The sequence below is a fragment of the Idiotropiscis lumnitzeri genome, chromosome 4, assembly GCF_059441095.1.
Source record: "Idiotropiscis lumnitzeri isolate Australia: NSW breed Sydney's pygmy pipehorse chromosome 4, RoL_Ilum_1.0, whole genome shotgun sequence".
Classification (NCBI taxonomy): Eukaryota; Metazoa; Chordata; class Actinopteri; order Syngnathiformes; family Syngnathidae; genus Idiotropiscis; species Idiotropiscis lumnitzeri.
The window spans coordinates 7,915,800-7,938,595 of NC_142394.1; the positions used below are offsets into that span (position 1 = coordinate 7,915,800).

The 22,796-nt window shown below is 39.9% G+C and overlaps 1 protein-coding gene across 2 annotated transcripts; it reads right to left on the bottom strand.

The window, feature by feature from the left end:
• Window positions 1-702: 702 nt before the first annotated feature.
• On the bottom strand, window positions 703-22,736 carry arhgef37 (Rho guanine nucleotide exchange factor 37). Of its 2 annotated transcripts, none has more exons than XM_088292397.1 (16): window positions 22,663-22,736; window positions 16,679-16,878; window positions 16,336-16,385; window positions 14,090-14,456; window positions 10,854-10,983; window positions 10,322-10,469; window positions 10,055-10,254; window positions 9,836-9,966; window positions 8,818-8,922; window positions 8,610-8,723; window positions 8,362-8,531; window positions 7,331-7,478; window positions 7,123-7,251; window positions 6,793-6,988; window positions 5,871-6,055; window positions 703-3,027 (listed from the first exon to the last, which is right to left on the bottom strand). In XM_088292397.1, the coding sequence occupies exons 4-16, from the start codon at window positions 14,441-14,443 to the stop codon at window positions 2,812-2,814; spliced, it is 2,226 nt and encodes a 741-aa protein (XP_088148523.1). In that variant the 5' UTR covers window positions 14,444-14,456; window positions 16,336-16,385; window positions 16,679-16,878; window positions 22,663-22,736; the 3' UTR covers window positions 703-2,811. The 2 variants fall into 2 exon arrangements, with proteins under 2 accessions (XP_088148523.1, XP_088148524.1); XM_088292398.1 differs by lacking the exon at window positions 22,663-22,736 and adding an exon at window positions 19,429-19,460.
• Between the last annotated feature and the right edge of the window lie 60 nt (window positions 22,737-22,796).

The following is a 22,796-nucleotide window of genomic DNA, read 5'->3' on the forward strand; positions in this document are numbered from 1 at the left end:
GCTTCTTCCAAAGACATGTCAAAGTGGTATCATGCAAAACATTTCAAAACTTAGATACATTGAAAGGGTGTGTAGACTTTCCACAACAGACAGATGAGTCAGGTCATTCGTAGCAAAGAAAAGAATAAAAATTTTAAAATTTAAACGTGAAGGTCAAATATGATATTTTGTATTATTTATTTTAACCTTACAAATATGATGTGGCAATTTTCACATTGTAGTGTTTATAATGAATTTTTAATTCAATATTCAAATAAAATATTTTTTGTAAAATTGATCATTTTTATTTTTAAAAATGTAATTATGAATTGAACGTAATGAAATTCAAGTCTGGTTCATTTATAAAACCCTGAAACACCAAAGAGTGTCAAAGGACTTTACATGCCCACAGTTGACAAATTTTATCATCCCCTGATTTAAATCCCAAGGACGGCAAGGAAAAACAGGGGGAAAAAAAGCGAAACCTTGAGAAGGCACCACAGATGGGGGAATTCCCTTCCAGGATGATCAGGCTGCAATGGATGCCGAGTGGGCAACATTTAACACAATATGATGCAATACAATGTCAGTTACAATAGTGAGAGAGAACGTTTAAGAAGAACTCTGCAGGAAGATGGGGTGTGGCTTAGCGAATGAAAGTATTTCCTCACTTCTTTTAAACACTTTTTTAATAAAATAAAGACAAAAGCAGTGTGAAACGAGTTGGATTCTGTAGCTTTATTAAAGTATCTTTAGCATTGGCGTGCTGCTACATTCAACATGAAAGACACTTGCGATGTTTCCAATAAGTTAATCATTTAGAACATTCATATCCGATCCGCTCATCCTCACGAAGGTCGTGGGCTTGCTGGAGTCTATCCCAGCTGTCTTTGGGCGGTAGGCGAGGTACAGCCTGGACTGGTCGCCAGCCAATCACGGTCAACACAACAATAAAAAAAACACACACACAAATGTATACAAAACCAGAGCACAATTGTAAACTTCTGTGTTAATACTGGCAACACACACACACACTGTACAATGTAACATGAATGTTAGTAATATTCCAAGAATGTACCAGGGCGAGTAAAGTATTTGCAGTATCATATTTGATCAATGGATTTACATCAGACAATACAACACACACGTGAGTATTCATACTATCTGTCTAAATGTGCTGGTCCTACATTTGTGTTCAAATATTGTTTGTATATCAATTACATTTGGCATGGTTTGTTAGCATTTAGTTAAGCACACTTGAGCTATATTGTTGTTTTAAATACACAACATATACATTTCTTTATTTTATGATTACGGTAGTTTGACAGTAGGCTTCAACTGGGAGTGAGATTAAATAGCAATTCGGCAAACTAATGTTGATGTCTCAGGTTTGTGCTCATGCTCTAAAACAGTCTGCCGAATCATCAAGGGCCAGTGAAAATATATCTCAAGGCACCACGGTATTTACAATTTCAGTCCTACCAAATGCTGACCAGTCTTTAGTGCAATAACATAAAGTAAAATAGTCCTTCAAAAAAACATAAAACAAAGACGAAAATGCACAGAGAAGGTTAAACTCCACAGTGCTCTTTCCTTCATTTGACCGACATCCCACTGCGGCTTCTCTTCACAGTGATGTGACTGGCATTGAGTGAGACCATCCCCATGGCAACAAACAGCATGAGGTCCTTCAGTGCCCATGTCCAGTGGCGCCAGCGTAGCCACCAGCGAGTTATCAACACACATGCAGCTCGTCGCCAACAAACTTGCCGCAGAGGAGGGGTTAGGGGGAAGTACCACGCACAATTCGGAGTATGTGGACATTGGCGCAGAAATATACACAAGAACAATCAAAAAGCAAGTCAAATTACAGTAAAAAAAAAACTAAGACAAGATGCAGTGAAAAAAGTTAAGAAATAAGAAAATAAATAAATAATAGTCCAGAACAAAGTTAGTTAGCTGATAAAAACCAATCTCAAGAACACTGAATGAGTCAATGATGAGCCTAAACTGTCAAAGATCAAGTAAAAAGAAAAAAAAAAATCAAAGACCTATTTAAAAACAGTGAAGAACCAAGTAAAACATATTTAAGAGGCCAAGAACTGTCCATAACAAAGTAAAATAAAAAACAAACAAAAAATTGAAAAACAGCCCCCCCCCCAAAAAAAACAGTCCAAACAAAGTCAAAAGCCAAGTCAAGAATTAGCCTAAATCAGTCACAGGTAAGAACCAAGTCAAAAAATAGTTAATACGTAAAGAACAGTCCAGAACAAAGTAAAAAAAAAAAAGGGGGGGGCAGTCAAAAACAGTCCCCCACCCAATTTAAAAAAAAAACAAAAAAAAAAAAAAGCAAACAAAAAAAAAAAAAGTCCAAAACCAAGACAAGAACTATTGAAAACCCAATCAAGAAGTAGTCTTAAAGAGCAAAAACAAACAAACCAAAAAAAACAGTCTAAAAGTCTAAAACCAATACAAATACTGTACGCTCCACTGTGGCTTTTTTTCAACATGGACTTTCTCTTGAGATTATTACATTTATTCATTTATTTATTTTACCTGGATCTTTTTTTAATTGTTCTTTTCTGGACTGGACTGGACAGTCACTAGCATTTTGACTGATATTGACTCGTTATGGCTGCCTTATCATTATTTGTATATTTTAATTTCCTTTTGACTTCTTTTAGTTTGTTCGGCTTACCTGGTTCTGGACGTGGTTCGATGAGTTGCAACCAGTGTGTTGTTTATTGTGTGTGGCCAGTGTTTTACAAGCATCTATTTTTTTATGGTTGCCGACGTCAGCTAGCCTTTGCCACAGGAGCCACCAAAGATCTGCTAGCAGAATGGCTGTCGGGTGTCCAGCGCGCTCGCAACAGGAGCCACAGCGAGGTAGTTGGAGGGCACATAGCCTCTCTGCCGGCCTTGCACCTCCACTAGGCTCCACTCGCGGTTGCCCCGCTTGTCGTGAGGCTCTAGGACGCGCACCGGCTCACCTGCCGCAACCGAAACTTCGTGGTTCCCTCTTGCCGTGAAGCCATAAGCCGCAAACACCTGCAGACATACCAGGCAGACAATACATAGTGTGTGTAAAGTTCAGATTGCAGTGAATTAATCATGCATTTTTTTGTAGTATTTTGGGCTTTTTTTCTACTTGATTTTGACTTTTGTGAGCGAATTTTTGACTATATTGTTTTTTGTTCGAAACTTTTGGGGTTTTCTTGACTGCTTCATGACTTTTTTTTTTCACTATTATTGACTTTGTTTTTAACTGGTACTTGACTTTTTCTTTTGAAAGGTCTCATTCCATCATCTTTTTTTCCCTACCTACGTTTTATGCACAACAAAAAAGTCAAAACGAGTCTGTGACATGGTTGATGTTTGACATGGATGTATGGATCTACTGTATGTGGTTTGTCGTTGGCATGCCACACAGACTTTGAAAGGTAAAGGCCAGCAAACAGGAGTGGACTTTGATTCAGCGTTGTCGCGACGTAGATTCCACACTCATTATTCAAGTGCCGGCCACTTGGTGCTTGCTACACACCCCCGCAACAAAGGACAAATTTACAGCCGGCAACAATACACCACGTCTTGTGCAAAGTGAAAATTTTGCATCAGCTGCAAACTTCAGAGGAGTTGGGGAATACACCACTTGAATATCTTTTGGGAGAAACTCCTAAGCATCTCAGAACCACAATTGTGCTGTATTCTGGCACAATTTGTGGAAGATGGCTTTGTAAACATAAGCTTTGCAGAAATTACAAATATATTTCCAGGTTTTATGGGACACAGCTACACGTACATTGGTCAGTCGCAGCCACGAGGTCGTGCAGTGTCAACTTGGAGGTGGATTGCAAAAATTAATATAAATCTGAGTACAATTGAGAACCAGCCACAGATTGTGACTTTGCGCTTGTCACTCTGCTCAGTTTGCCTACTGGGCAGCTTGCAAGGTCGCTGCCGTGGCCGGCCACAATTTCGCCGACGGCCCGATGAATTTCATCGGCGGCAACAAAATAAAAAGGACGAAAGGGGCCTACATATTGGGAGCTACAAACCAGAGAAAAGCTGTCGTTGTCCTATCAAATTAAGGAGAACAGCCACCAAATCAGATAAAAGCAGATTTACATCTTGGGCATTTCAGACCACCTAAAAAAATGATTTAAAAATGACCCTGTGGTTATATCCAACCCAAATTACTTAAAAAAAACTGATCATAGGACGTCAAAGACACAGGCAGATATTGTATATACACAGTATGCCTCTTTTTAACGAACAATTCGAGTTACAAACAAAATGACCTGTGTTGACAGATCCCAAAGATGTAAATGAAGCGCTAAACAATCAGAATGGCACTTAAGAAAAGGGAAACTGCTAATGGGAGTGTTATTGGAAGCGCTTGTTATGAAGAGCAGAAAAAGCTGTGCTCTTCCTCTCACATTTTGGAACAAAGCTACGCATATGGTGTTGTTCTGATATCTACAAAACGGATAAATGAGAAAGTACTCGCTGGTTAAATTCTGAAAATGATCTAAAGCAATTTGTAGTGAATTAATCTTTTAAATGACAACTTATCAATTTAATCTGATTGATTACGTTTCCCTGAAATGGTATGCTAAAATCAACCAGTGAATTAGAAAAGACATTAGACATTAGAAATACTTTAATCAGAATCTCGCCACGTCGTTCTGGAAGAAGAGCTTTTCAATTAGGAGCCCCACTGTTGGGAATGTGTTTGATCGCGCTGTACGGAGGGGCAAACAGCTGCTGATCAAGCCTTCTTTGCCGTCAGCTTAACATTTCAGATCAATAGGGATCTTGCTTTAAAAGGGGACATACTCTAAATCCCTGACTGGTCCATATCCATCGCAACTTTAAACATGCACATGCACGTGCACGTGCGCACACACACTTGCTAATGAGCAGTGTGCTGATGGCACAGTCAGTACCCTTGCAGAGTTTAGTAGTCAGCTCGGTGTCACCTTGCAGCGATCTGGTTTTTTTTTTTTTTTTTTTTTTTACTCGGCTCTTCACGTGATTTATGACTTTTTCTTAACCAGTTTTGTTTTTTAAACCTGGTTCTTGTGGCTTTTGACCTCTTTGACTGATGTGGATCATGACTTTATGTGATTGTTTTTAAGAAGATTGTGTCTTACTGACTGGTCCCTTGACTCAGTTTTTCTTGCTTAGGGCTTTGACTTAACGTGTTTTCTTTTAATTGGTTGTTGATAGTTTTTGAAATAGTGTTTATTTTCTGAATGGTTTTAAAAAAAAACTTATTTCGGACTGGTAGCATGACATGGGTGCGATGCAGAACAGCAGTACAGCTTAATGTTACACAATGAATGCAGCAGACAAAAGACAGAAATTTAACCCGTTCACATTCTCCAACAAGGTAGTGAGAATCAGAGGGAGAAATATTTCTCATTTTCCAAAAGTGGAAAATTGGACAATAATTTTCCAGGTTTTCTAGGACGCTTGTCAATGCTGCACATCCAATACGGAGGTCGTGCAGATGGCACAGAAAGAGCCTCCCTGCTCAAAGGTGTTGGCATTAGATATTAAAAAAAAAAGGAAAAGAAGAAAAACAATCTTAATTGTTGGTGTCAAAAGGCTTTTGTGGCTACCGAGTTTGCTTTTCTGGATCAGACAGTCACACCTGAGTATAAGTTGCAGAACCAGTCATACTAAAAAAAAAGTACAACTTATAGTCAGAAAAATACGGTAATGATGAAAAAAAAAATTACAACATATTTTATACAGTTCAATAATTATAAAATAAATTTCTATTCCTAATTACTTTTCAGGTCAGCCTTTATGCTCTATATCAGCTTTTTGCCCCAGAATATGTATAGCAGTGTAAACAGGAGTTACACACTCAACTTGTACAGTACCTGGAAGCATGGCTGGCTGAACGCCACCCCCGCTGATGTGGTTGTGTGTGGGAGCTCTGTCGCGTATGAGTGTCTCCTGATGTCACCAGTGCCATGCGGGAGACTCCGATGAGGTGAGGGGGGTGGCTCTTCCTCCGCCTGGTGATAGCGGATCAACTTGGAGGCCGGCGCATAGCCTCGTCTGCCTGCTTGTCACAAACACAATCACACTCGTCAGTCTATTAGGCACAGCTTGATACAACGTGGGGTGGAAGGTTCTTGTTTTGATTCTGCTGTCTTTGCTGACTAGTTATGAAGAGGGTCTTGGCTGTCTTTGACTGTTTTTGACTTGGTTCTTTAGTTGTTTTGACTGGTTCTTGATGTGGTTCTTGACTAGGTTTAAACAAACAAAAAAAAAAAAACGGCGGTCGACTGGTTAGCACTTCCACTTCACAGTACAGAGGTGCAGGGTTTGATTCCGGCCTTCCTCTGTGGTGTTTGCATATTCTCTGCGTGACTGCGTGAGTTTTTGTGGGTTTTAGTGAACACTTTAAATTGTCCTGAGGTGTGATTGTGAGGGCGGATGGTTGTTTGTTTTTGTGTGCCCTGCGATTGCCTGGCGACCAGTTCACAGGGTCTACCCCACTTGCTGCCCAAAGAGCGCTGGGATAGGCTCCCGCGCCTCCCCCAACCCAGAAAATGGAGATCATACTCCAACTTGAATAAATGCAAAAGGATGGCCACCACAGTCCACAAGATGGCGCCAGTAAACTGCATTAATGTCCTGAACTCAACTGTGTTGAACACTGAACACTGTTTTTCCAATCAGCTGCAGTTTGTCAACAACTCCTTTTAAGATAAAATAATCAAAAAAGAATGGTACTCTCTGAGTATTATTTATGGCATCCTTAATTAAGCGTCCAATTGTCACCCAACCACTCACCTCCGGCATCCACAAGCCACCTTCGTTTGTCACCGCGGGTATCTGCCGGGCAGATGACGGCCACCAGCTCTCCCTTAGCAAGGGTGAGGTCCAGGTCTCGGCTGCCCACCACGGCGCTCAGAACCTGGTAGATCTTGTCCGAGCTGTGCTTATTCGTCAGCAGCTGGAGTCGCTGGAGCGAGGACGAGTTTAGGGGCTGAACAAACCAGATGGGAAACACAAGGAGAAAAATGTCACTTATAATGTTACACATTTTGTCCTGATGTGATGATCCAATACAATACAACTTTATTGATATAGCGCAAAAGATATGCTGAGATGTGTACAGACCTGAGAGGTAGGGTGCAGTAGAGTCTTCTCCACACTTTGACCCAAAGTATCCAGCCTCCTCGCCCCTTCGAGCACCGCCGTCTCAGCCCACTCCCAGAATGCACCAGTGTCTAAAGAACTGTGAGGGAGCTGGGAGGAGATGAAATACATGTTGAGAAAAGATCTAAAATGACCATGAACGGTAATCACTCAGACCTGGGGCGGATACCTGTTGGGCGAAACTCCGGAAGAGCTGCTCCAAGTCAGAGGCAAGGTCTTTGTGTAGGCAACTGAACGTTCCCAGCATGCTCCAGATCATCTCCAGTGCTAAGCCGTTAAACTTGGGAAGCTCGTTAAGCAGCAATGTGTTCATCGTCCTGCATTCAGAGCACCATAACACCTATATTAGTGCCCACATTAGTTTCACTTTACAATATTAATCTTGGTAATCATGTCTAACGTCGGTAATGTTTGTCTGTCTGTCTGTCTGTGCCCTGCGATTAGCTGGAAACCAAATTAGGATGTACCCCGCCTACTACCCGAAGACAGCTAGGATAGGCTTCAGCACACCTGCGACCCTCGTGAGGAGTAGCAGTTTGGATAATGAATGGATGGATGTCTAAAGAAAGGCTCAAAAATCCATGCCTGAAACGACACACGGCGTCTGTAATATTGTTTTGACTGTGTCCTTTTAGGGTCATTTTGGCCATTTTCAGCATGTCTGTCAAAGATGGAGTCATCCTCGTCAGTTTTTCTTAGCAAATTGTAATTTAGTTGGCATGTCTATCATGAATAAACGCACAAAAAAGTCTAAACAAGCAATGCCCAAAAAGACACAGGAAGTCTGTCACTTTGGTTTGAAGTGGACATCTTGGGGTCTTTTTTTATCCGGTTCCAGGGTCCTTAAAAAACTAATTTAGCCTAGCCAGTTACACTCGGCAAAATTAAATTTGGCAAGACAAAAATTGTTCTAGCCACATTCCACTAGCAGCAACACCTTCATCGACAGTATCATGAGAAGAACAAAGCAAAAAGTATGAAAAACCCAAGCACAAACATGTCGGCTTATAAAACCATTTCGATAGGTCCTTCAAAGATGAACACGTCCTATCGATTTTGTCTGACTGCTATCAAATTTAGACCTTGAATACTAGTCAGATGGATATCACTCAATTGTGAATTATTTATGTTTCTGTCATTGCATATGAGCAGAACATGGCAAGAAAGACATTCAGTGCACAGAACATTGCCAGTCCTCACCTATACGTGTTGGCAATGGCCTGCTCGTCGTAACTCAGGGAAGACTTAGCCTCGATCACTTCGTAGTCAAGCAGCTTATGCAGCCTCTTACGGATCAGGTTCCTGGGGCCTGCCAGGAGGTCACGTAGCGCACATAGAGGTTTGTGGATCAACATCCTCAGCCTCTTTTCCTGCAAGGGAATCAGTGACGACATCAATCATCAACAATATATTGAAGTGATTTTAGTGGATGCTGGCGAATGACTCACAAATTCAGGTAGGATCCACTGTCTGAGTCCAGTCGTTATCTCCTTATAGCAAATGGGCACCTTCTCGCCATCCATGTCCAGGTCAAAATCCTCTGTTTTGCAGTCCAGGAAAGTCTGGCCACCAAACAAAGATGATAGCGAAGATCACAGATGCTCTTGCAAATCAACTTATTCCAAATGTTAAGTTGATCCGGCAAAGTGTAGTTACCTGGAGGTGACTGAGGTACAGCTCCACATTGTCCAGTAGCTGCAAGATGCCATGCTCAAGGACATAAAAAAAGCCTTCGAGCGCATCAAACTGCTCATCCACTAGCTGCAACAGAACACATACAATATGTGACTCTATTGTATTATATACAAATGACAATTTCATATGTTAAATAATACAGAATGCTAAAGATATTCCTTAGATAGACACATGAATTATTTGGCATGCATACGCACGCACACACACACGCACACCTTCCCAAATAACCAGTTTGTAAATTTGTAAAAAGGTAGAGGAGAGAGGTTCGCCTCCTCTAGCACCTACCTCCGTCTTATCCAAACATGCACGCACGCACACACACCCACGCTCTGTGACTGATACATGACCTTAAGCGCAAAAATACGATTGTAAATTTTTAATTCCCGAATTCCCGGGGACAAATTTACCAGACGATATTGGTAATATGGCGTTTAAATAGCAAAGCTGTGGGCAATTTGTAACGGGAATTAGTTAAGTATTTACTTACAAGTTGCTGGCGTAGCACTAGCATGCTAGCGGTTTGTGATTCTTTATGATAACAAGCAGTCCGGATGATTTGGACAGTTGACACGTTTCTTTGTAAATGTTATTTAAAATCAGAGTTGGACACACTGCGGCTGCCATCTCCGTATGTTTCTGGCCTCGGAATTGTATGCTTTTATCTGAACTAGAACAGACAAACTTAAATGTGCATCACCATCCAATAGTTGAAGATTATCTAGGGTAATTACAGTTAAATCAGCTAAGAAAACATTGAGCTCGCAGAAAAAAAATATTCATTAGATCCTAAAAATGTCACTTAGACCCCAAGTCAAACCAAGTCCAGTCAAGTCATTCCCAAGTTTTTGGCAAGCAAGTTGCAAGTCCTAAAATGAGCAACACGGTGACTCGAGGCAACCATTCCTGATATTACTAGTAGTATTCACTACTTTAACTAAGTAGTGCGAGTTTGGTGAGTGAGTGGACGTGTGTGTGTTACCTTGGGAACCATGCCGGTCTCGTGTTTGATGAACTGTCCAATCCTGGCTGTTTTCTTAGCAATGCTGTGCGAATTAAAGCGGTTGATCTTGTCCATGATACTCAGTGCCTCGCTCTTCTTGTACTTGTCAGCTGTGAGGATGCCAGGCACAAACAAAAAGCTCAAACTCATCTCGTCGGCGGATCTCAGATCTGCTCAGAGGTTTTAAGAGCTTCTCACCGACTTCCCGGAAGCGTTTGTACTCATTGATGCGACAGTTTATGGTGATGGAGGTGTGCGCCGTCTTTTCCAGCAGCGTGTACGCCGGGTGCTGTGAGTCAATGTGCTTTTGGATAGTCTGCAGGAGGAGAGGGTAGCGGGCAATGCGCTGCACCGGCATCACCAGAAAGAAACTCAGCGAACTTGCATTCACTTCAGGCCTGTGGAGTCACATGTATGAGGGCAGGGATTCAGGAACTTTTGGCTTGTGAACGTTTAAAAACCTACGCTGATGTCTTGATGACTTTGACGATCTGGTGCCACACCGCCTCCTTCTGTTTATAGGAGTTCTCCACCAAGGTGACACGGTTGTAGTTGGCCAGGTACTCCTTGTAGGCTGCCTCAATATCGGAAGACAGGCTGAGGAACGCTTCACCTATCGTAAAGTCGGGCAAGGGGAATTTATCGTGAGTCCACACACACACAACCCCACACATATACATATAAATATATACATTCCGTACGTTAGTGCACGTCCATTAGTAGCAACAGCATTAATCAAACTTAACCAATAAATGAACACTGCACATTAAATGGCAATGCCACTCAACTCTCATGGCCACACACTGGAGAAGGCACACACACAAACAAAAAAAACTATTTTCAAGCACTAGGGCGTTGGGATATGGGAAAATTCAATATCAATAGATGGGCTTTTGAGGGAAATCCCAACTGCTCCCAGAGCAGTGTCTCGCCAGGCAGGAAGTATGAATTTAAAAAGCCGGAGGATAAAGGTGGAAGTTGTGGAGCTTCCACTTACACAGAACCTCCAGGAAGAGCGGCTCTCCAGGCTGGAGCTGCTTCTGATCTAGCAGACTAAGGAACCGACCAGACACGTCCATCACATCCTCCAAGTACAGGAACATGCTGTCCAGGTTGGCCAATGGAGGCTGTGATCAACAAACAACACAGAGAGCGAGACACTGTGAAGAAACGCCCACTCACTCATGTTGTGTTCACATGATATGTTTTTATTTGTATGATTGAATAAATTGTTCCGCCAATGCCAGTAATAAATCGCATAACAACAGCCGTTTTCGGGGCTATCAACTTTTCACATGAACTAAACGGCCTTTGAGTGCTGTAACAAAATCAAAACCTCACCAAATTTGGCACACAGATGTGTGCTGGTGGAAAAAGTTTGAATTGACTCACTAGCACCCTCTGTAAAGTGAAAAAAAAAATTAGCCCGTGCCACATTTTGGTCAACAGTTCAACCATTCAGAATACAATATAATTGACTGTCAGTAGCAATGTGACAAGATTTCCCCAAGAGTGAAAATCAGTCAAAATGACGTGAGTACAACACACCCAGAATTAAGAAAAAAAAGGATAGGGGATACTGGATAATTGAGGAAGGAAGCACATTGTGGCCTGATTTAATTTCTGATGCGTTCACTCGTGTCTGGAAGGTAGCTGTAGTCAGCACACACAGTTTTCGGTTTGTGTTTGTTGTAATTTTGTATCACTCACACCAAAATGATGTACTTTATGGTACGCCAACATATTGTAGTGTCTACTTTCGATTACGGAGACATTAGTCATTGAACTAATGAGATTAACAATCAAAACAGTGTGCGTTTGTCCGTATTTGACATCGATGAAGAAAGATCACACAGGCTCTGTCTCTCATAAACGGAGTGATGCGTTTATGAATTGGGAAATACCAGTACTCAAAGTAACACAACATATTTGCCACAAGCCATTAATGGCATCACAGAAAAATAAATTAAATAATCAAGTTAATTGCAATATACTACGGTGTGCTCCTATTTTTATCCACGTGGATATTTTTGTAAATCAATTTACACCTTTAAAATTATGCATACATGTGAAGAAAAGCAAAACATTTTGTACAAAGATTAAATTAAAAACCAATGCAAGTGTTAGAGGGACCGTGAAATGCCCCCATTTGATTTGAAGTCACTCATGTACAAGATCTATGACAGGGCGTGAAACCACTGAGAGAAAAACGAGCGGGGCCCGCACACTCACTTCAACTGGGTGGGTTGGCCCGCCCGGGATCACCCTGCCCGGTAACCCACCCCTGGCCGGGCTGCTGGCGGCTTTGATGACCAGGAGGGAGGGGCCTGGAATTACACCAAAATTCCCAATGGCCGCCCTACATAGGTTCCCAATAAGAAGATGTCCTTTCAATAACAAACAGTAAGGAAACAATGTGGGCCATGGCTGTTGCGTAGGTCTGATGGGGCATCAGTTGGCTAACTTACCAGTGAGACACTGAACAATTTGCAGTGTGCTCTGTAAACAAGCCTGTAACCGAAGCATTTAACAATGCTGCACAATGGCAACATTGTGTAAATAAGCCTAGTCTTCGCCATTCACTATGTTTATGACATTTCCCTCCTCACTCCTTATTTATTTATTTACTATCATCACTCTATCCATCTTTGGGTTTATTCTCGCTAATTCTCACATGACACTTGCAAGTTATTTCTGTTTGAGCAGCACCACACTTCCTCAATTTGATTTAAGAGTAAGACTATGCTGATTTTAGAAAATCGGGTTAGGCTTTGAAATTAAGTGTTTCAAACCTGGGTTAGGGGCGTCAAGTCAAGGATTTAGGCCTGTGTCCATGTTTAAAGGCAAGGTTAGAGTTTCAAACAGGGGTCGGAGTTGTAAATCAGGGTGTCCTCCCTTTTAAACACTAACAAGTACTAATACTTCAAATTAGAATTGCAAGCCTGAGCTAGAGTTTAAAATGGTCAGGGTTTCCAAATTTGGGTGTCAGACCAGGGTTGGGCTTTCAAGCCATGGGTAGACTTTGAAGCCTGCCTGTCTAGCATAGTGGCCGCTGGCCAGTGAATATCAATAAGTAACATTCGGTGCAGCATTTATTAGGGCTGGGCAATTGAACGCGTTAATTTTGCATTAACTCACTAGTTTATTAATGCTGACAAACATTTTATCGCACATTAATGAGGATCATACTATCTCTTTTATTGTGAAAGTCTGTCGCTTTCGGCTGCGGCGCTCACTGGATCAGGCGAAAAAAAAAATGAAATCCCTGATTGCGAGGAGAGCACACATTGTATGAAGGCGAAACGGGTGGAACGTTATGCGCATTTCAACATTTGTTTTGGTTATATCAACAAAGTTTTACAATTAAATCATTTTCAATAACTAAAAGCCATTCACGACTGCAAAAAAAGCAGCTACGTTGGTTGACAAACACCATCAACTGTCAAGGGTGGAACGACCTCCAATTGTCACCATAGAGGAAGAGGAAGTGGTGGAGACAATGGAAATATCCAAGTATTTTGGCCGTGTGGAGGACCTGGATGAGGACCAAAAACAGCGGCTCTTGGTTCCACTAATGTTTACTTTCTCCTTAGCTGAAGACCTGTTCAAATTCTATGAAGACATTGGGAGGTTTGTGGTGTACACCCAACGTAAAACGGAAGAAAAATTTAACTATTAAACTCTTTACTTCCAACGCTTCGCTTTTTTTTTTTCCTGATTTGAAGGCGGACCGACTTCTCTAAAGGATTCATGCAGCAGCGCTTCATCTTTTCTGAATGGACTCACAAACTATTCTAGTTTGCATTGTAGAGCACTGCATTATCTGTTAACCGTTGCCACTTGGCATCCATTGCAGCCTGGTCATCGTGGAAGGCTCCCAAACGAAGAGGATGCATATGCTGGTGGGCAGTAATTAACCTTAATGATGAACAAAACAGGTGAACCGCAACTATCAAACGACTTACTCTTTGTATTCCGGAGATTATTTTTGGGAACTGTAGCACATATAGGCAAGATCCCTTTTTCCTTGGAAAAGTTATTACGGTATAAAGTGTTAGCCAAACAAATGTTATGGCACTTTCATTTATATGGTAATGCATTGAAAAAAAAAGTGTGCTATACACTACTTCAGAATTTTGGGGATTTTGTCTATAATAATGCGATTAATCACAAAGACCTAGTAATTATATTTGTACGTATTGCATTGTTTATGCATGTATTGCTATGCTGTACCTGTAATTTTTCCAGGTTGCTCCTGATGGTTACCGTGCTGACCTGCAGCATTCTCAGGTATTTCCTCTCAGACTCCACCAACTCCTGGATGGACATCAGCTGCCTCAGTGCTGCCCTCTCCTCCTCCGCACTCTTTTCCACTTCCTCCGCTGAGGAAACCGTCACCTCTGTGCTCTTCTCCTCTTCATTCTCTCCAAATACATTGTCCTCAAAATCGTTCTCCTCCTGGAATTGTTTTTGTCTTTGTGGAGGCTCGTTCAGGGAGAGGTTCTCCATTGCGCCAGGTGAAGAAAGGGAGGGATTAAAAATAGTGCGAGGGAAGGGCACAGGTGGAGGCATCCTGGGCACCTCCATGATGGAGATCGCTCTAAATGAATACAAGCGGAAAACATTTTTATTGACATAACACATGATACACGATCTGTTAAGAGCATTGTAATTATAGTCAACAGATATAATTATGTAGTGTGGCTTAGCTTGGAGGAACACAAAGAGAGGGGCGGGTGGGAGCCACAGGTGACGCGGCTTTGTTGTTCATGTTATGTGCACAATGGAAAGCAGAAGCCACTAAAGTTTTGTCATGGAAGTGGTGAGCCAGAATAATCCTGGGCTCAACTCAACTCACCAGGAGGCCAAGCGAGATGCTGACAAAGCATCTGAGGACACGCCGCTGAGAAAATTAGCATTACGAAGGCTGCAAAACAACAACTCGGATCACTTCATTGTGCGAATGAATCATGTGATCTTTTAGGTAATTCGGAACTCATGTAACGCATTGAAAGCATTCATTAGCTCAAGACTGTGAGTTATCATGGCATCTACAGCAGGACTTCATTATTTTGGAATAACTACGTCATCATGAACAACTTGTCGTTAGAAAGAAAAATGATTGTTGTAACTATAAGGATTTCAAACAAAGGTTAAAAAAAATCAAAATCAGGGTTTTATGTGAGGGTTGTGATTTGAATGTAGGGTTTCAAGCCAGGGTCAGACTTTCAAAACTTGAGTTCCAAGCCTCGATCAAGGTTTCAAAATTGTCCTGGGTTACAGTTCTTACGTAAGGTTTTGAGCTAGGTTTGGAGTTTCAATTTCAGGTTCCAAACGAGTTGGCGTTTCAAGCCTGACTTTGAGTTTAAAAATTAACAAAACAGGTACTGTCTCAAAGTATGGTTTTACATTAGGGTTTTATGTAAAGTTTTGTCTTCTGTGTGTGTGTGTGTGTTCAAGAGGCCTGGGGGGATTATGCAAGAATTAGGGCACGGGTCTTCAATTATAATTCAGAGGGATGCGGTTGCGCCGCCTTTCTCAGGGCAAAGGTCCAGACTCCAAATCTCAAAATATTTTGATTTGCCGAGTCACCCATCAATTCAATCCTGTAGCGCTTATCCTCCTGACAGGTCCACAGTGTGCAGGAGCATGACCCTGTTGACTCTGGGCGAGAGGCATGTATCACCCTGAATAGGTAGCCAGGCCATTGCAGGGTACATACTGAATGAATAAACAACTATTCACACTCACATCCACATCGAAGGACAGTTTTGTGTTTTCAATCGGGACGGAGGTCGAAGTAATCAGAAGGAAGCTACACAAGTACAGCAAGGACATTCAAACTCCACACAAGAAGGCTGGAGCCTGGATTTGATTCCACAACCTCTGAACGGTGAAGCAAATGTGCCAACTAGTCGTCCACCATGCCACATTGTAGCCAACTCAGTCTCAAAATGCACCATTTGCCTTTCGCATGATTTGAGGTTTTGCAAATAGCATGTTTCAATGGGGGAAAAAAATCTCCCTGGACCATACAATAAACTATTTTGATCCTACAAGAGGACGACTATGAGTCGTGGACATGAAGGAATAAATTCTCAAAAACACTGAAATACAGTTCAGTATTCAAATCTCATTTTTAGATCTTTTTATGTATCTATTTATTTTTTTATTTTGATTCAGAAAATGGATGCATGGATGGATGTGTCAATGTTTTAACATGAATTAAAACACTTTAACGGCAACAGATTCCCCCTGGAGAAAATTGTCTATTATTTTCTACTTGGGAAAATGTGTCACTCCATCATGGATGTTAGTAACATTCTGCCTTATTTTAACCATTTGGCGTTTCAGTGTGGCTCCATGTGAGTGTGGAGGAGTCCGGCAAACATGCAGTAAAATGAGCTTTTACGACAACTAGTAACAATGCAAAGGTACACTTTTTCATGCTCAAAATTCAAAACAACAACAATACAAACCTTGCGAAGAAGACTTCTCAATGTATCTATGTCGATCTGCAATGTTCCTGCTGCATGGAAAACACAAACACGCAGGCTGGTATAAGTTTCTCCACTGACTCACACGCACACACTGCAGGGCCTTATGTGGCACAAGTGTGTGAGTGTTGATTCACGAGAATGTGTGTGTGGGGGGGGGATGGGAGTGGAAAGGAGGGTGGGCCGGCTGTTTGGTAGAGGAGAAAAAGAGGGGGGGGGTGCACATACACGCACACACTCACACATACACACTCACGCAACATGCACACACAATAAGCTGATTGACTGCAGCAGCCAGCAGCAGGGAAGAGGAAGTGACACTCACCCTGACGCAAATTTGATTGGCCGACAGCTCCACAGAGGACGGGCGAGGAACAATCAGAATGTCTCCTGTCCCACCCCTCCCCACCGGAGGGGCTTTGAGGGCCAAATAAAATGTCAGAGCGACTACACTGGTCCCCTGGTGGAAAACATGCGTGCATGGCAGGATGTCCCATATTCTCCAATTTGGCCCGTCATGTTGTTCTAATGAGACAATTTTGAGAAGATTTATAGCAGCAGCAATAAAGTGTACACAAAAGTTAACTTTTTTGTTACGTTCTACTTTGCGAGGTAGCGTTTATCATGACTAATTGTCAGAGATTGCATTAAGAATATCACATATCAGACTAGCACATGGAGTGTTTTTTTTAGACTGCGGACCATTTCTCAAGATATAATCAATGATAACACCTGCTAATAAAATAAAAAATAAAATAATAATAATAATAGAATAAAAATACACACGTACATGCGTGTAGATTTTAATGCATGTATGTCCCGGGTTTGCCCAGTAAATCTCTAGACTTTATTAAAAAAAAAAAAAAAAACAGAAAACCAAAATAAGATACAGTTAAATACAATAAAGAGATGCTTATTCAGTGATTATTTTAGTTTACTTTGGCACAGTGCATTTCCCTAATTTTACTCATATGATTTCACGCCCTTCTACGTTAAAAAAGGATTGGTGTCCAAGAAGAGGAAATATCTTTACAAGTATTTCTTTTTGTCTTCATTTACAGATAGTTTCGTAGTATTAGTGCAACTCAGCATAGTGTTTGGTTTTTGGTTCCATTTTAAATCGCACTAATCATTTACCGCTAAAACTTTTAAGGCAACTATTCCGCAACAGCCACCGAAACAAAAACATTGTCAGCTTAATTAAGTCAATTTTAGCGACTTAATTTGGCAATCGAACGTTATTTCAAGACGTCGTAGTGTTGTTGAAGTAATTGCTAGAGTTTGCGACAGCAAACGACTCCAGAATTTGGAAGAGAGTAGAAGTCAACCATTATGTGTCAACACACTGCCAGGAACAACTTCAAAAGCAAAGCGAACCTAGGCGTTGATGTCCAAATATTATTTTGGATCGTAAGTTTTATTTTGAAATTGGCCTTTTACCGCATTGGTGTTGTGTTATTGTCACGCATACCATAAACAATTGCAGCTGTGGTTACCTTGACTTCTTCTTCTCAGTGTACACATACATAAGCAGGCACTTGAAGCAGAAAGAAATGCCTTGAGTATTTTTTTTTTCTTTTTAATCAAGGTACCGGAATTACTCGAAGATTCGTTGCAGCTCTAGTCACAATGACAATGACGAATCAACTCAAACGATGAGCTATAAATGATCAGTGGCTCATTTGGAACCTGGACTAAACATACAGGTCGGACCTAGAATAGTACTTGGTCTATAATACAACAAATAATACCCGGCAGAACGCACGTTTCCGTGTCAGTCGAGTAGAGCTGTGTCGGCGGGAAAGGGGCATGACTACTGAGTCATGCCATGTTGCACGATCTAATCAAAATAATCGTCTTGAGAAGAAAGAATTTATTGCAGTGGAGAGCTCGAAATGCTGCAGGACGACATTCCTGAAGCTGAAAACTCGTCAAAGCCAATGTTAGCTCAGTTGAAGGCGAAACATGGCCTCAAGACAAAAACATTAACATTGACTGAGAACAAAATACTATATGTACAACTTGGATTTTTGGAAAGTGCTCAGACTTCCCATCAAATTGAAAAATTTTATGAAAAGAAATTATTACAACTGCAAGACAAAAGTAGAAATATATTAACAATTAAGTTTTAATTTTTAGAACTGAAGTCCTAATGTTCCAAGAATAAAGTTGTAAATAATGCGACATAATGAAAAATGTTAACTTTAATAGAATAAGTCTTAAAATTAATAGGGAAAAAATTCGATTTTTTACAGGAATAAATTCACATTTGTATTAGAATGAAGTTCTAAAATCACAAGGATGAAGTGGGAAATTCAATATTACTATTTAATTAAGTCCTAATAGATTGCAAGAATAGGCCACAACAACTGTCAATTTATTGAATGGAATTTTCCTTTTTGAAGAAATACAAAAATGAGATTATTTTTCCCAAGTAGAAATATAACGAGAATAACATTCTAACATTAAGTGGAAAAAGTCAAAATATTACACAATTTGTAAAGTCTTAATTTTATGACAATTAAAATCTAATATTACATCCAAAAAATATTTCAGGAGAACAGAAATCTGAAAAATGAAAAAAGAATTGACTCAAAGTCATAATTTTTGAGGATAGTCATTGTTTTACAAAAATTAAGCCTAAATATTTTACAAAAGTAAAGTCTGAAATTCAGACTCTGAATATAACAAGAAAAAAATCTAAATATTAGGAGAATTTGACCAAAATAAAGCCCTAATTTATGAGATTGAGTCATACAATGCAAGGAAAAAATTTTAATCTAACACACGAAAGTTGTAATATCCGTAGGATTACCAGGACTAAATTGTAATAGTAAAAGAAAGGTTGAAGTAGTGAAGAAGAATACATTTTATGAGCGCATTATTTAACTTTTTTGTCTTGTAACGCGAAGACTTTTTTCTCATGTCAAAGACTTTTTTCTAATAAAATCAAACTAAAGTATTCTGTTAACATGTTAACCTTTTTCTTTCTTTCAAGTCAATCCTGCCTTTCAACTGATCTCAAATGGAAAACGCCCCACAGCAAATTGTCACCATTCGTGTGATTCTACTCACTGACAACAATAGTGACGAGGCCATCGCTTAGCACACAGGAGCATGAGTGAAAATGGGCATCCACCCGGGTTTTAGTTTGGAGAGTTTAGCGGTGGAAAGGTGACACAGCTGGGTGGAGGAATGACGTCATTGGAAGTCTAAACCGGGAATTGCATCGACTGTAATCACAGCATTGGAGCTCGTGCAGACTGGAAGGCAACGTTCACACGCACTCAAACGGTTTACCTTATAAAAACATTTACAGTATGTCATGTATAAGTCACACAAATATTAGGGATTTTGTATATCATGCATTTTTTTCCATTTTCATTTGGCAATCAAGAATCCCAAAATTAAAACATGATGAATTATTTTCCGATTTTTTATTTAATTTCAATTTCCGGCTCAGATAGAAAATGTGAATTTGAAAGACCTGGCCTGTGACCATAGGACTGAATTATATATTGTTTTTTACCAAATATAATATACCAAGACTAGTAAAAAACAGCTACTGTAAATGCATTTGCAACATGCATTTTTTGCAGCATATCCTTTTCATTTCTGTGGGTGTGGGTGTGACGACCTATCCTTGAAAAACAAAACAAAAGGCAGAACACTTTTTTAAAGTTGTGATCTCTCCAAGAAAGGGTGTGATACACCACATGTAAAGCAAATCAAGACAAACAAAGCAAGGCAAAAACCTCAAGGAGAGCAGTGCACGGATTTGTAAAACATGCATCCCCCTGTTTAATTAGTCTCATTTCAGGATTTTGATTTGCATTCCATAAATCCCAGATTGGCAAACATAACAGGAATTGCTTTCCTCTAAAAACTACTTGGTTGCACTGTGATTTTTTTTCTCATAAGACTTTTGTTTTATCACCACTTTATTTCGTTTTATTGGGATTTTTTTTTTATTATTATGTGCAAAAAATACGATTTATATCCTCTTAAATTGTGGCTTTTTCCTGTATATAGAGTAAGTAAGATTTTATTCTGATAAATCTATACATTTCGGGTTTCCGACTTTTCTTTGTATAATCACCCCTTTGTTTCAGATTATTACAACTTTTTTTCACTCAGAGTATTATACAGACAAAAAAGTACTATTTATACTGGTAAAGTAAGACTATTTACTAGGGGTGTCCCGATACGATATTTGTATCAGCCAAAAAAAAAAAAAAAACAGTATCAGATTTTGTCGGACTACATCCAAAAAGTCCGATATAAGCACTCATAGATAAGCAGTCCATAAGCGAATCCACTCCTAGGCTTATATCCAGCAGCGTCGAGACCGAGCGTGCATTGCCCGTGTGATCAAAACAACCACTCCAGTAAAGGAGCTCGAGAAGATGGCATCTGTAAAGTTTACGGGTAAAAAAAAATTTTTTTTAATGAAATCACACGCACGCACTCCTGTCATTCACTAAAAGACCTGTAGTGGATAGCAAAAGATGGTGTTGTTACTTTAATAATAGTCATTAATAATTTGAATAACGCCATGGCTAACTGGAAGTGCATCGCTGTTGAGTGATATTTGAAATCAATTATTTCCTTGAGAAAATCTTCACTTGAAAATGACCGTCAGCACTCAAATAGGGTCCTGCATTTATTTTAAAATGTGTGTGCCCATGTGTGCACAAAAGTCACTGAAGCAAATAATTCTGTGTGTAATTTATTCTTTGAAGCATTAATATTAAATACACAGAAAAACACTTCCATGCACAGTAATGCTGGAATGTTGATCACAGAATTTTAAAAATAGGTAAACAAACATACATTTTTAAGGAAATGAATTTCCGCAAGTTGGCATATTTAGCAACTTTAGAGCGCGTGCATCCAAGTAAAAAAGTTGTCCATAGAATCGCATATGATTGAAAAAAAATACCAGGTGGTGCTATGATTTTTGTTTTCATAATATTAGATTGTTCTGTTGTGTTATGTAACAGTATTAAATATGTTCTCATAATATTACAACATATTTTCCTGAGAAAAATATTTAAAATGTTTTTGGGGTGGTGCTAGAATAGTTATTATAGTATTCCAATGACTTTGTTCTTGTAGTATTCCAAAATAGTTAGGTGGGCAACATGGCTCAGTGGTGGAGTGCTCCTGTCCCAACTCAGAGTTTGGGGTTTGATCCCCGGCCAGTGTGACCATGTCAAAGTGTCATTGAGCAAGATACTGAATCCCCAATTGCTCCTGATGCTGCATCATCATTACGTAGATGAGGTAACGGTAAGGTCCAAAAGCACTATATAAGTCATGACCCATTCACCTAGAATTACTTACGCAAAATCTGATTTATTCTGCTAAGCAAATATTTTCTTTGAAAAAAAAAAGTACAACTTTAATCATTGTGTTTTTTTAAGACAGATACTTGGTTTTAATATGATTTTGTTTTGTAACAATCCAAAAAAAAATTTTCTGGAAAGAAAAACAAATCAGACTTTATTCACTTAACATTCAGTTTTTGCTTCTCATAACTTTTTTTTCTGGCAAAACCAACCATCTTATTTATGTAATATTATAACTTTTTGTAACGTTTCCCCCCCCCGCATATTTCTGACAACGTTTTCCCTGCAAATATCATAAATTATTTATCATCGAAGTCTCCATTGTTTTCACAACGACTTTATTATCATAACATTATGACCCCTTTTTGTTCAAGAAACAAACGTTTCTTGTCTTTGTATTTCAAGTTGTTTTTCCTCAAAGACATGTTAAAATACCTGTAGGGTTCGTCTCTCGATGGGTACAAGAAAACGGATACGTATCATATTTTGTATTATTACAAACTAAGCCTTATCATCATGCAAAAACTTTTGGATAGCATAGCCAAAGGAAAAAGCCATATGGTCACGTTAATCGTTCAGCCACATAATTATGAGTTGATGTCGTCAGAATGCTGTGAGAGTTGCTCGTGAAATGATGAGCAACAGCAACGAGCAGGTGCATAGAAAAATGATGACTCGAGTTTCAATAAGAACAACACAAGTTAGTCTTCTAAAAGAAATACTTTAAAACAATAAAACACTGCGATGTATTGACAACGACTGACATTTTTTCCATGCAAGAAAAAAGAAACAAAATCGAGATTTTCTTCTGGTAGTTTCCTTCACTCGGTTGGCATTTTATGAGTGAATCTATTTGGAAAACGTTTTAATGCCAGCATATTACGTTAGCTCGAGTGTCGAAAGCAGATTCATTGTTTGAAAATGATGAGAAACCAAAGAATAAAACTATTTTTGTTACCTTGTCTGGAAGGCTTTCACCCGAACGCGTACAAAATCCTTGTTGTCGCTCTGAAATCGCGCGCACCTCATTAGTCAACTCGCAAGCACGCCCGTCAAACTCGCGAGACTACCTGACAAACGGGATGTCAGGTC